The sequence below is a fragment of the Meira miltonrushii genome, assembly GCF_003144205.1.
Source record: "Meira miltonrushii strain MCA 3882 unplaced genomic scaffold FA14scaffold_3, whole genome shotgun sequence".
Taxonomy (NCBI): Eukaryota; Fungi; Basidiomycota; class Exobasidiomycetes; order Exobasidiales; family Brachybasidiaceae; genus Meira; species Meira miltonrushii.
Window position 1 is genome coordinate 2,818,391 of NW_020289945.1, and position 14,423 is coordinate 2,832,813.

Sequence of the window (14,423 nt, forward strand, 5' to 3'; positions counted from 1 at the left end):
GCTAGATCGCTTTGGTCGTAGGTTACATAGTCGAAGTGAAGCACGCGATTCCAACAGCAGTTCGAAACGTCCATCATCTACCATTCTATCCATCTCGGGTATATCAAATATAGCATCACAATCTACTGAAGCAGTCTCTTTGGAAGAATACTCGCCTGGCGGTTCAAATTCATCTCATAGATTTTCGCCTCTCGCTCTTCAAACTTCCAGTGCAAATCCGACTTTTAATTGGGAAAGAAGTTTATCACATAGTAGCTCAGGCGGTGTTGAAAGGGTACAATCTCCCGGCATTTTAGAGGAAGGAGAATCAAGTCTTTCCACTATCACTGGGCAAAAGACTATTCAATCTCCACCTTTGATGCAAAGGGATCGATCTGCAAGTTCTCTTTCTTCTTCAAGAAACGGAAACAGTCCAGCTCAAGCCCCGATCGCATCGCCACCTATTTCGATAAGCAGTAGCAATCATCGTAGTCCCGGATCACTTGGAATTGCAAATCAACTTCCCACACCATCCTCCTCACGCGATAGCAGAAGGGTTAGCGTTATGGAGAGGACACTGATTCAGGTCACTGTGGACAATGAGAGGTTCTCGGTGGTGGATGTGTCTGGATTGAATTCTGCAGCGGCAATCAAGGAGACGATGTTGAGCAAATTGCATATATACGACGAGGACCCTTCATGTTTTGCCCTATCACAGACAGAGATTGGAGCAGTTGGTTCGACAGGTCCTCGTTTAGACGATGATCAACTATTGGCAATGTGTTGGGAAATGGGAGATGAGAAAGGAACGTTGAAGTTCTTATTGCATCAGATTGCACCACCAACTGGAACTGCAAGAGCAATGGTACCACCTCCTCAAAACCTTTCACCTCATATTATCACGAGAGATTTGGTGGAGAGGACCTCGGTCAACACCAACACGACCACAACTCCAACTTCTGCTTCACGTCAGCAAAACTCCAAAGCTGGAAGTATGTCATCATCCCGTTCTTCTGTCAGCGAATTACCTGCTCAAAACCATGCAGTTGATGGGCAGATGCAACACACTACGAATGCTGGTCACGACAGTAGCTCCGAAGCATCGTCTTCGAGACCACATAGCGGGCTGATAAGAAGCAAAGCAACAAACAGACGTTCTCTGGCAACATCGACATCTTCTCTGGCCGATGATACACGCACTTTGTCCTTGACAGCAAGTGCCGATGATGCATACGATCCTGCAAAATCAACATCGTCATCTTCAACAGTTCAATTGGCTAAATTGAACACCTCTGTTCAAAGTGACACAATCGGAGATCAATGCTCTCCCATTGAAGAAGTGAGTGATGCTTTAGATCTCGATGACGGAAGATATGGAAATCATAGGCGAGTTGCTAGACCCAATACATCTCAATCACGACATACGATTCATGGTCAATGGGAAAGTGAGACGAACACGCTACCTTCAAGAGGAGCAGGTATTCCTTCGACTTCTAATCCTGGTTCTCGGCCAACCACGCAACGAACGTCATCTCATCCACCTTCGATGTCTGAACCAGGCGTGCAAACAGGTCTCTCGAGTCCTTCTAGCGCTACTTCAACCCTGCCACGCAGTCTATTGCCTGGAGGAGGACGAGAACAAAGATTATCGGATAATGCGGCACAGATGTACATCGGCAGTCATGAGCATGACTATAACGATTACAATGGATCGAACAGTAATAGCCTGCGCGCTTATGCTAGTCAGTCTGCTCTGAATGCATCTAGACCTCTGGGCACGCCAGAGATGTCATCATCAAAGCATCATCATCATCATCAGCAGCATGATCCTGGTAGAGCAGACCCAATGCTTCGCAGTCAATCGGTCGCTCCTCATGGGCAAAGGCCAAGCACGAGCGATGCGATCCGTGTTGGTGCAAATTCCTTCGGACAGCTGCATCACCCTTCAATGCATTCCTCGCATGCATCTCCACCTATTGCACACAACAATGTCATTTCACCAGTCAGCCCGCTCACAAGACCATTCGATCGTGAACGCTCGTCCTCTTTTGGTGCAGCTCCTCTGCCACCATCATTCAGGACAACAATGGCAGGCTCGCAGAATATGAACGATCCTCGTGGACCGTCGGTTGGACGACCTGGTCCAGCACCAATGCTGTCCATGCCTCGTGTGCCAATGCATCAATCTCAACATGGAGGTGCACCGTATTCTATGCATGGCCATGGTCAAAACCAACAAGGAATGATGCACGGTCAAGGTGGAAATCCTTATTATGGCAGTCCACCTATGCGTCCAGTGCCGAGTGTAGGGCACTATCCACAAGATAGGAGATTTATGGGACCGCCAGCACAAGGCAATGTTCGCCCGTCAGGAATGTATTTGCCGCATGAATTCGGCGCTCGTCAGTCACCTTATGATCCTAGGATGGCAGCTTATGGAGGAAATGGTCCACCTAGACCACAAAGCATGCAAGATAGACGTTTCTACCCTCAAGGGTCGACACCCCAATTGGTTCATCAACAATCTTTGCGCGGTCAAGAGAGTCCTTTCATGAGTGCACACTTTCCCGCTTCCAATCCGCTTACGGTGAATGAATTCCAGAGATCTAGCAGTACACGAGTGGTATTGCAGCCCGGTATGACTGTACAAGAGTCAATGAATCGATCTCAACAGCCTCCACCGATGCAATATCATACGCAATCACCTAGACCAGGTCCGCCAATTCGAGCTGAATCGGCTTCGATGAGTCAGGCTGCAAGTATGCCGCCTGCGTATGCTTATGATCCTCGTCATCAGCAACAACAGCAACAGCAACACGTCTACCATCCTCAACAGCACCAGTCGCAGGTCTCCAACTCTCGACCCGATCAAAGATTGGATGTCGGTTCTCCTGGACGTATGCCTGCTTCGATGCAATACTACTACAATCCAGCAACGCCAACAATGACAAGTGCAGCAAAATTGCCCGCAGCTGCACCACAGCAGGCGTCTGTCAGTAGTAATGATCGTTCATCGGGTTCTTCATTTGTGACCAATAACTCATCTTCCTCTCATGCACGTTTCACCACTTCAAGTGATGATCGTAGACAACAAGATGGCGAATACAGTGCTCCAACCTCTGCACGTTCTTCGCGCAGTATGGAATCAAAGAATGAAACTGTGGCCGCTGACACTGAATTGCCTTATGCTACCAATGAGAGCTATGAATCAGCAACGCAACTAGGCCGTAAAGGATCGCCTAGTGAAGAAGATCTGATCAACATGCGACCATTGCCGCGTTTGCCTCCTGTCACCTTGCCAAATTTGGATATTGCTGATACATCGAAAGAAGATGAAGATACGTTCAGAGCGGGTCAATACAAGCATATGATGAAATCATTGGATGATGATGAAGGTGAAGGAACTGCACGTGCAAAGGAAAAGACAAAGGCAGAAAAGCGTTTCGAATCTTCTCCAGATACTCCTGATGGCCCTGATTCATCTGTCAATGGATCATCCACTACATCTTTGGGAACAGCAGTTCCATCTTCTGGACTGGATAGTAATATCAACGAAGGAGAGGGTACATTCAAGACGTTCGATGATGATGAGGATGAGGAAGACTTTGAAGGTGGAACGTGGGCACAACCGCTGGACACGGCTGTGAAATCGAAATCGGATACAGATCATGCCGCACAGACGTTGGCTCCTGGCACAGAAAAGATGGCAAGTGTGGGAGACGGTACATTGATGCCGGATGCACAAGATCCCATGTCTGGAGGATTAAGTCCGAGACGACCTATTTTGACGCTCAATATCGAAACTCCTCCATCATTGTCATCGGCAAAGTTGCTAGAGAATGCTTCAGTATCACCCGAATCATCATCTGCTGGACCTGGCTTCCATCCAACACCTTCTCCAGGCACCTCTGGTCTTGGACGTCAACCTTCTTTTGCACGTCGTGAACGTGGAGATTGGGCTTTCCGTCCTCCTCCAGAGCAATTGTATGAGAATTTGGACGACTTTTTCCCAAAGCATGATTTGGACAAGCCGGTGATCGATCCAAATGCAAGCGCCGGCAGTGGTGGTGCTGCTGGAGCAGGAATTACACCTTCAAGTCCACAAGCAAGCAGTCCAAGGACAGATCAAGTCGCAGGACCCACTCCGGCTCTTTCAATGACACCTGCTGTGACTGTGTCTAAGAGCGCAAGCGAACAGACTCATTCTCCTGCAGGTATGAATTCACCTACAACGGCCGCTTCACCTGCTCGTTCTAGGATGCAACATAAAAAGAGTATCCGTATTGTTGCACAAGATCGTAAGAAGCTCTTGGACAAAGTCGAAGCGGCTGAACAGCGTAAGACGGGAGCAACAGATTTGAGCAGAAGAAGAAGTACGAAATTGTGGGGTGGAAAGGTGATTGAGGTTACACCAGGAACAGAAGCAGCAAGTAATCCAAATGTGGCTGATTCACCAACATCAACTACATCAAATGACGGACAAAAGCCTGTTTTCAAATGGGTAAAGGGTGACTTGATCGGTAAAGGTACTTATGGTCGTGTCTACCTGGCTTTGAACGCGACCACTGGTGAAATGATTGCTGTGAAACAAGTCGAATTACCTAGGACAGCTTCAGATCGTGAAGATAATCGTCAAAAAGGCGTCGTTGCCGCTTTAAAGTCTGAGATTGAAACGTTGAAGGATTTGGATCACCCAAACATTGTCAGCTATCTCGGATTTGAAGAAACGCGAAGTAATCTTAGTATTTTCCTCGAATACGTTCCTGGTGGAAGTGTCGGAAGTTGTTTACGCAAGCATGGCAAATTGGACGAATCTACGATCAAGAGTTTCTTGCAACAAATTTTGAACGGTTTGAATTATTTGCACGGTCGAGGTATTTTACACAGAGATTTGAAAGCGGACAATCTGTTGGTTGACTTTAACGGAATTGTGAAAATTAGTGATTTCGGAACGGTTCGTAAATCGGAAGATATTTATGGAAATGTTGCGAGTATGTCAATGCAAGGTTCAATCTTTTGGATGGCACCAGAAGTTTTGAGCAGAGCAGGATATTCGGCCAAAGTGGATATTTGGTCACTTGGTTGTGTGGTTTTGGAAATGTTTGCAGGTCGAAGACCATGGTCAGACGAAGAAGCCGTTCAAGCGATGTTCAAGATTGGCGCCGAAAGACGTGCACCTCCAATCCCACCGGATGTAAGACTTTCCAAAGCAGCCGCTCATTTCCTCAAAATTTGTTTTGCCGTCGATCCGAACGAACGTCCAACGGCAAGCAGATTACTCGCTCACGTTTTTCCACATGCTGAAAACGGATGGCAATTCAGCATGTCAAGCCTGTACAGACAATTACATCGCTGAAGGGGGCGATCGATGGAACATCTTGGAATAATTTGATAATAATTCTTTCTTCTTTTCATACTAACAAAAAAGATACCAAAGGATAGGTTTAAAATCAAAAGCATACGCATACCCTTTATTCATTACAGAATTTCATTTTGACTTACAACATATTATTGATTGAAAACGCACTTGATCATTGCATTTTAAGATAATCAATTTCCCGGGTCATGAAAGTGAGCTTAATTTGGATACATGAATGGACTTCTTCAACAATGATGTTGAGATGATCTTTGAAGGAGAAAAAAGACTTTATGATGTACCTACCACTTTTCCTTGGCAGGACGCAAATCGGTTTCGAAAGCCCAAACGCTACGTTTTTGTTGAGCGGTGTCATAATAAACCTGAGCGATATCATCTGGCTTCAATCTTGAATTTGGTTCAAAGTCTCCGGGCACCATTTCCTTCAAACGTTCTGTATCCACCATTCCATCCAAGATGAAATGGGCAACATGGATGCCTTGAGGACCAAATTCACGTGCGATACTTTGAGTCATGGAACGTAAAGCGAAACTGGAGTGGGAGAAAGAAGACATTTTTGCTGATCCACGCAGAGCAGAAGTTGCCCCGGTAAAGAACAAATTACCAACGGAAGTTGTCACATTTGCATCTTTTTGCCATTCTTGCCATTCGGATTGTTGTTGAAGGGAACGAATGAATGTTTGACTAAAGTGCAAAGCACCGATACTGTATTCAAAGAAGGGAAAGGATTAGAAAGCGTTCATCTTTGCATTATTCAGTTGTACTCACACTTGAATATTGTAAATATTACGATAATCATTTTCAGTTAAATCCAAGAAAGCTTTAATTTGGAATAAACCACCTGCATTATAAATTGCTGTATGAATTTTAGCATCTTGAAAATCTTTTGCGATTTTCTTGAATGTATTTTCGATATCTTCCTTTTTCGTCACATCAACAGCGTATGGCCTTGTTCGTTTTTCATCACCAACTTCTTTGTTGATTGCATTACTCAATTGTTCCAATCGATCCATACTACGTGAAAGCAATGCGACTGGATGACCTTTGCTTGCGAAGATTCTACCGCATGCTTGACCAAGACCTGGACCGGCACCAAGGATTACTACAATCTTTTTAGCTGCCATTCTGTTTTTTTGCTAGATTATGATGGTTGATGGTTGACAACATCCTACTCAGCAGCATTATTGAGTATTTCTTATATCCGTCAATTGATGTTTTGTATGCACCCTTTGTTTGACTGCATTAAGCCCGTTTGCATCTGGTTCTAGAAACGGAAAGAGGTTCATGCGGGGCGAATTCATTTTTGCGCACGGACTGTGATTGTGATCGGAGTTAAGTAGAGAAAGAAGAAATGCGGGCAGTCGCGTATACAAAGCACAGACTTTAAATTGATAAGAAAAATATAATTATTAATTATTATTAATTATTTCTTATCTAGCCTTCTCTCTAAACCTTCACATCATTCTTATCAAGATGTCAAAGGTACCCGATCATGAGAAATACACAAAGATATGTCCAGGTGGTGGACTGATATTGGCATGGCAGCTAAAGGACAAAAAGGTACTACTTGTCGGAGGCGGAAATGTAGCAGCGGGAAGGTTGATCAACGTAAAAGATGCAGATGGTCATTTAACCGTAATGTGTCCCTCGAGCGGATTATGTACAGAGATGAAATATCGTATCAACGTAGAAAAGAGTGTTGACCAGTATATCGACAAGAGTTACGAAGGACCAGAAGATATTGCAGGTTACGATTTAGTCTTGACTGCAATCGATGATGCAACAACATCACGCACAATTTGTCAAATTGCAAGATCGTTAAAGATTCCCGTCAATGTGGCAGACGTACCACCAGAATGTGATTTTTACTTTGGAAGTTTGATAAGACGCGGTCCGCTACAAATAATGGTATCTACCGGCGGAAAAGGTCCAAGAATCGCTGCCACCACCAGATCGTTAATCGAACGTGCATTACCGGTCTCGATAGGATCGGCAATCGAAAAAGTGGGAATTTTGCGTGCAAAATTACGTGAAAAGGTACCTGAACCCAATAAAGGTGCTAGAAGGATGCGTTGGATGATTGATGTTTGCGATGCTTGGTCTTTTGATGAACTTGCTTCACTTACGCCAGAAGAAATGGACAAAATCTTATCGGGTTGGGAAGCCGGAAAGGTATACAAACCTAGAGACGTTCGTGGCATTTCCGTCATTCGATCTTTCATTCCGTCAAAAGATTCACTGTACAAATCACTCTTTGGCACTTGTCCTGTGGTAGGATACGTTTCACCTTGGCTGGCCGGTATCGGAGGAGCAGCTCTTGGCGTTGGTGCAACATTGGCAGTGATCGCTTTACGGACAAAATACTCATCGGCAAGATAAAAAATCAGTAATATATGGTATATTGTGTGTGCACGAATGCAGATTTGTTGTATTGTACAAATTGTCACTAGCTATGAATATGTATGAATTATTGCAAGCTCTTAATCATTGTGTCGCCTGTGATGGTGTTTGTGGTCGCAATGAGGAATCGTCTGTTGCGCGTACGTGAGGCCATAAATCGCAACGCGGAGATCTCAGCAAACGTCACACCCCCCAAGAAGAACACCATCGTGGTTGTGGTCGCATTCAATGCAGAGCTTCCCATTCCGGGTGGGTTAGCAGCAATATTTGAGGTATCAGTCGTCTTCCTAGCATTTGCGCCATCGATTCCTGCTCGAGTATGAATCTCATCCTTGCCTTGCACTTCATCAAATGTTGCTCCTTCAAGACTGCGCACGACATCTTCAAATCCTCTCCATCCCAATATTGGGTGTGCTTTTGGTGCAGACGCAAGTGAAAGTGATTGACCACCTTGCGATTGTCCAGTATTCCGAGCCAACAGAGCATCTTTTTGAGCGATTGCCTGTACCAATCGAATACTCAAAGGAGCATATCCACTGTACGTATAGCTCACATCGTTCGGATCATGCTCGTCTATATCATCAACGACCAATCTCAACGATGATCTGACCGCTTGAAAACCAACGCTAGTACGTGTGCTCGACGGTGTTGCTCGTGTCATAAGCCCAGTCTTCGCCAGCATATCGAGCAAGGGAATGTACTCATATCCATACGTTTGAACGATTTCCCTTTTTAGATATTCCAGATTCTTCGGTTTGATACCCCCACTTACAACACTGAACAGGCAAAGCAATCGAATAACAGTCAACACTGGCGCTTGTGCTGAGAGGAGATCTTCAATATTCGATAGCTGATCGTTCAAATCAACTCCAGCGACAATATTTTGTTGAAGTTCCAAACTGGCATTAAAAATTTCTTGTGTAGTGAATTCCATTATTCTTTCCGTCAATCCAGTGTGCAATCGTAAACTTGCATGCGCTTTCGTCAATCCGCCCAACTTGCTCACAAATGCACGCATCTCAGAAACTGTTTTGGCATTATGTCTCCTTTCATAATCTTCATTGAGCCTCTTTGCAGATGTGTGTAATTTCTCTCCTACTATTGCGAAATTTTCATCACGAATCGAGCCAAATAATGGATCTATTGTACGATCCAATCGAACCTTTTTCGTTTTCCGAGCAGATGGTATCGGTGTAGTACTTCCAGAAGCTGTGCTTGCAGCAGGAGCAAGATTGGTCCTAGCATCCGATACCAACGCAGGGTCGACTTCAACGTGTGCGCTACGTATTCCAATCACTTCATCCACCAAACCTTCGTATGTGAGTTGAGTGCACAATGGAGTTGCCAAATCGACACTTCTGTCAATGATAATCAGACTGTCGATCGAGCGTGAAGGGTTTTGTAGCGACGGATTAGAGGGATCTGATGCCAGATACTCACGCCTCTGTCGTAAAAGAAGAGAAGAAAGCCTTTTTGCCATATCTCCCTTCCCCACAATGCGTGGAAAAGCACCATAGACATGCTGAACGGTCATCAAAGCCATGGCAGAACGATGTATCACTCCATGATCGCCTTTTGCCCAGATATCAGACCAAGCCTTTTCTTCCTCTAGCGAAAGAACATCCTGCTCTAGCGGTACAAACTCCAGCCCTAGATCATGCAAGTTCAGATCGCTCAATATTGAAGGCGTGGCTATGGACGAGAGCAGTTGCAAGGCCAGCTCTGTTCTTCTTGGAGAAAATAGGGCATGATAGGTGTGTTTGAGGGAGTTTGCATTTGCTGCAGTCCTCCGATCGTAAAGAATATGACCTGACAGGGGAATGAGATGCAAAGGTAAGCTCTCCATCTACAGTATGGTTTGAATGTCCGTCGGTCTAGACAAATCCGTAATGCACAGACTGGAGCAAGACGGAAAATGAGACTGACACCTTTACATTCTCCAAAGGTGGACGATGTAAAAGCTGTATGCATCTATGGACGTTGACTGACCCGTACAAGGATGAGCGATAGCCGTGTACAGGCTAATATTGTCCAAGGTCGGTTGGATTGGGAGAATACTCACCTGATATGACCCTTATTAGACTCAATGTTGGACGACAAATGTATACCACTGCTCGAGTTGGCGCATTGACATCCTTTTCGAGGCCGATCATTCTATCGTTGCCTTCTTGTTCTGTTTTGGGGAAATGATCCTCAGGCTCTTCCAGCCAGAACATTCTTTCAACGCCATGTTCCCGCAAACTTCCGACATCAGAAACAAGTCCAAGTGGTCCTGCAAGTGTAGCATCAAGTAAAAGCGTCTTTGGTTCAGCTATTTGGTCCAAAAGTGAAAGTAATGAACGTAAAGCCAAAAGTCGAAGCGGTGTGAGATCTAATGCTGGCGTTCCATAATCTCTTGAAGCAGTGATCACACCCTGTGAAGGAGCATCTCCATTGTTGATATCAGCCCCATTTGCTGCTACAGTTGTCATCGCTGCTTCTACTTCATCGAGCTGGTATTGATGGTGAAAGGATAAGAATGTTTATAAGCAAGCCTATTACATTTCCGCTTTTATTCTCGCTTGCTGTTGCCCCGTGCGTTATTCCCATTTGGCGGCCCTTGTTTGGATTATTTCTCTTACGCCAAGGCTGCAAGCAGGCAGATCTGCTGCACACTTTAAAAGATCTGTGCGTCTAAGGCACTCCAGCTTGAATACAAACACACACAGCCACCTTCACACACGGCACTCCTCACCACCATCTGCTCTTACCAATACACTCATTCTAAGATGTCAGAACCGGATTCCAAGTTGGATATGACCGCTTTGAGCGATGCTTTGGATGGTGGAAGTAATGCAGGAGGAACAAAAGACGTTCCAACACAATCAAAGCCAAGCGAAGAAGCAGCTCGTGAAACGATGAATAAATCAAATACATTAACCGTTGATGCAAAAGAAAAAGATGGAAAGGGATCACCTGAAACACTTTCTCCTCCAGGATCACCTGCTGAAGAACAAACAACGCAATCTGCCGCTACAGCAACGCCTGCTATCCCGTCCGAAAATACTCAAGCAACACAGTTAGACCCTACAACACAACAAATCAAGACAATGTTTCCAGACATAGATACAGACACAATTCAAGCTGTTGTGGTTGCTGAAGGTGGTGATTTTGAAAGAGCAATCAATACGCTCTTACAGATGTCAGATCCTTCTTACGTTCCTCCACCACCTCGTGAACTCAGTCAAACGGAACAGGATGAACAATTCGCAAGATCACTTGCTGCCTCGGAAGAACAACAAGCAAGATCACAAAGACCATTCGTTAACCCCTCATCGGCAAGAGGAGGTGCTCTTGGATCGCTGTTCGGCATGGGAGGTCAGGGACAGGAGCAATCTCAATCGCCGGCATACGATCCAAACAATCTCTCCTATCAACCACGTGTTCGTCGTACAGCCTCTGGTAATCAAACAACCAACGCTCCGAGACCCACTTATAGTCCACAGAACTCTACTGGATATAATGGTCAAGGCGGAGCAGGATTACCGGGACCTAAAGAAGCAAAACAGTGGCAAGAGGATATCAATAAATTTGCTGAGCAAGGTTTTGCAAAAGCGGCTTCTACCTTTTCGGCTTTGCGTCAAAAAGGTGAACAAGCATGGGCACAACGTAGTCAAGGTTCACCCGGTGCCGGAGCTTATAATGATCAGGTTCCTCCAAGCGGGCGAGGCGGATCATTTTTCGGAGGATGGAATCAAAGAAATCCTTCGGGAAGTTCGGGTTCTACTGCTTCACCTACGATAGGATCGGGACGTGGATTCGATCGTGATCCATCTCCTGTCGGAGAGAATGAATTGGCAAAGATTTTGGCTCGTGGAAGGAATGATTCTGCAAGTGGAGAGTCATCACCTGCCAGAAAGAATAGCTTAAGCAGTATAGCCGATCGGTATAAGAAAGTTGCAGGAGGACAAAGACAAGGCGGATCAAAATCATCTTCTATGAGCAAAAATGATGGAATAGACGATGATGCTGATGATGCAAATTTTGGTTGGGACGATGCAGGTAGAACAGGAGGTGGTAAAGCAAGCGAAAAAACATTTGAACCGATCAAGATTAGTGACAATAGTGTCGATTCTCCACCCATTTCTGCGAAATCTCAATCGCAACGCAATGCTGTCAGTTTGATGGAAGGAAGTGCAGGCCGTGGTATCACGTCACCAAGAAGTGGAAGTCATGCTGAATCTGACAAGAATGCTACTGCTCATCAAGATGCACACAATCATGATGATGATGACGATGATTTGGAGTATGTTGCTAATCCTTTCGAAGATGAAGATTGAAATGCACAAATTCAATTGCGAAAGACATATGTCTAAATAATGTACAATGTGATAACAATACAATCTTATAAGTACAACCTCAAACGTTAATTACCACTGAACTGCCAGGCCGCTTACTGCTTCATCCTGCAGAGCTCTATATTGTGTCCTTAGGATATCAGATCGTTTCTGTTTCTTGCATATGGTCTGAATGACTTGCTCTGCCAAGATGTCAAGTGATGCTGAAGCGGCTAAATTGGCAGCAGCTCTTTGGATAGTGTTTGAGATTCGTTTATCAATTTGTTCGCGTGAGACACCTAAAGCTTGAGCTTGATGGATATTTCCAATCATTTCATCTTCAGATGTATCTTTCAGAGCTCGCCAGTAAAGGTACTCGACTCGCTTTACCCATTCTTTCGAAGTACCTTTCCAGCCTTGAACAGCCGGTTCATTGGTCTCGTCTAATTCCATCGGCGTACTTGGCCCTTCTCCGTCCAATCCTGCATTTCCTTCACTCGTGCCAGAAACACTCAATGGAGGTGTGCTCCAACCGGACGTATAACCCTCTGGATCAAGTGTCTTGGCATCAGTATTGACTTTGTTCGCGGAAGAAGTATCATCAAGGATCGCTTCAGTAACATCAGCAGTGATCGTACGAGCGGTCAAAGCTGAAGAGCCTGCAGATCCATTAGCCTGTCCTGGCGGTCTGATCTGTCCACCTCCGTTCACACAACCTCCCGGACAAGCCATCACTTCTACAAAATCGTACGCTCGACTTTCTTCATCTTCCATCACATTTTCAATCGCCGCATCAGAACGTGCTAATGGACTACTCTCAGTCGTGCTAGACCGGCCGGCCAATCCACCTCTTCCTCTACGTACCATTCCACCGCGACCACGACCTCTCAAACCATTTGCAGATCTTCGTTCGGAGTTCAATGTAGATGGTCCATCTAATAAAGAGCCAGCAGCGGCTTTCTTACTCTTTAGTCCAGTTTGACGTTGAACTTTACGAACCAAATTTTGCAAATTACGGAAACCATAACATTGTGCTCCTTTGAACAAAATCTTACCGCTTCCATCTTGCGCATAAAGAACGTATTCGGTGTAATCAGCCGATCTGATCATCTTTACAGCGAGTTTTGGGAATGGCTTCGAGGATGCAGATTCTTGAGATTCTTCCAAATACTCGACCCATACCCTTCTAATGAGATCAAAGAGATACGAGCCTGAGCTACTTCCAGGCTGTTGGAAGAGTGAGGGTATGCCCGGCGAAACACTTGCTTCCTGAAGTGAATCAGGCGGCGTCATCGAAACGTCGTTCTCTATCTTTTCAATCGATGAGGCTAAATTGAAGGATTCTGCTTGCATCAAATCGTCCAATTCTCCAGTCGTGATTACCAAGTCCACATCGCGGCTCTGCGTCACATCATCGAAGAAATCTTGTCGAGACGCTTCCAGCTTTTTGTCGTAGCATGGCATGACTGTAGTGTGGTATACTCTGGTAACACGCTCAGAGGAACTTAATCCTCCGCTCTCTACTAGGTATCGTTTTGCTAGAATACCTGCGATCTGCTGTGGTGAACGAGTTTTGCTAATTAAAGGTATGAGCTCGCCATGGGTCTTTTCCGCATAGCAGATCCATCCTGGACAAGCGCTTGCTAGCATCGGTAAGGTAGGCTGTGTACTGGATAGACCTTCTTCTTTCCGCTCTCGGAATTCTTTTGCTTGTTCGGCTAGGGACATATGGCGTGCAAATGAAGTATCAATGACTATATCAACCTGCATCTTCGATTTGAGAAAATGTTCAACGCGATCAAGTACCGTTTGCAGAGGTAATGGATCTGCCAAAGAACGAGAGTATTTTGCCGACAAAGAAGCGAGGGATTGTGGTGAAATGCTGACAACGATATGTGTAGGTGCATCATCTTCGCTTGTACCTTTCTTTTCGGCAGCCTTGCGTAATTCATCGACAGATTGCATGCCAATCAGTACCGATTCAGCGCTTGTCACACAACCACTGCATGCCAAACAATCGTTCAAGCTGATCTCTGCTGTTTCCAGTCTTGTTCGGGCTCTTGGCTTATCATCTATAGACGCGGTATTGATTCCCATTTGACCAGCTGTCGATTCGTAATATTCTCCATCAGCATCAATAGCAATCTCTGTTGAAGCTGCGCCTACTTCTTTCTGTTCGGTGGAGGGAGCATCTTTTCCCGAGACTGGCTTGATACATGCTTGTGATGGACCTAGATAATCATTCAGATCCGTCAACGTCAAAGCACCAGAGAAAGCCATGATGCAAAGACTCAGCTGAGACAGATGATTGATGGTTCAATGATGATAGTCGCGAGTCACAATTGTGAATA

At 45.3% G+C, this 14,423-nt stretch overlaps 6 protein-coding genes across 6 annotated transcripts; 3 read left to right on the forward strand and 3 right to left on the reverse strand.

The window, feature by feature from the left end:
• Positions 1-3,730: 3,730 nt before the first annotated feature.
• Positions 3,731-5,335, forward strand: FA14DRAFT_125123 (Pkinase-domain-containing protein; the record flags this gene model as incomplete). The annotated part of the gene is made up of 2 exons (XM_025496685.1): positions 3,731-4,040; positions 4,194-5,335. The coding sequence occupies 2 exons, from the start codon at positions 3,731-3,733 to the stop codon at positions 5,333-5,335; spliced, it is 1,452 nt and encodes a 483-aa protein (XP_025354612.1).
• A 96-nt stretch (positions 5,336-5,431) lies between these two features.
• FA14DRAFT_161749 (oxidoreductase) lies at positions 5,432-6,671 on the reverse strand. Its single transcript, XM_025499271.1, has 2 exons — positions 6,125-6,671; positions 5,432-6,061 (listed from the first exon to the last, which is right to left on the reverse strand). The coding sequence occupies exons 1-2, from the start codon at positions 6,478-6,480 to the stop codon at positions 5,638-5,640; spliced, it is 780 nt and encodes a 259-aa protein (XP_025354613.1). The 5' UTR covers positions 6,481-6,671; the 3' UTR covers positions 5,432-5,637.
• A 71-nt stretch (positions 6,672-6,742) lies between these two features.
• On the forward strand, positions 6,743-7,779 carry FA14DRAFT_71374 (siroheme synthase middle domains-like protein). The gene has a single exon (XM_025502747.1). The coding sequence runs from the start codon at positions 6,830-6,832 to the stop codon at positions 7,733-7,735; it is 906 nt and encodes a 301-aa protein (XP_025354614.1). The 5' UTR covers positions 6,743-6,829; the 3' UTR covers positions 7,736-7,779.
• Positions 7,780-7,823: 44 nt separating this feature from the next.
• Positions 7,824-10,227, reverse strand: FA14DRAFT_180938 (Sec1-like protein; the record flags this gene model as incomplete). Its single annotated transcript, XM_025501047.1, has 2 exons — positions 7,824-9,565; positions 9,819-10,227. 2 exons carry the CDS (start codon positions 10,225-10,227, stop codon positions 7,824-7,826), a joined length of 2,151 nt encoding a protein of 716 aa, XP_025354615.1.
• A 111-nt stretch (positions 10,228-10,338) lies between these two features.
• Positions 10,339-12,120, forward strand: FA14DRAFT_71382 (uncharacterized protein). The gene has a single exon (XM_025502748.1). It carries the CDS (start codon positions 10,525-10,527, stop codon positions 12,073-12,075), a length of 1,551 nt encoding a protein of 516 aa, XP_025354616.1. The 5' UTR covers positions 10,339-10,524; the 3' UTR covers positions 12,076-12,120.
• Positions 12,121-12,165: 45 nt separating this feature from the next.
• FA14DRAFT_124979 (iron hydrogenase) lies at positions 12,166-14,352 on the reverse strand (the record flags this gene model as incomplete). The annotated part of the gene is made up of 2 exons (XM_025496676.1): positions 12,166-12,633; positions 12,694-14,352. 2 exons carry the CDS (start codon positions 14,350-14,352, stop codon positions 12,166-12,168), a joined length of 2,127 nt encoding a protein of 708 aa, XP_025354617.1.
• Positions 14,353-14,423: the final 71 nt, after the last annotated feature.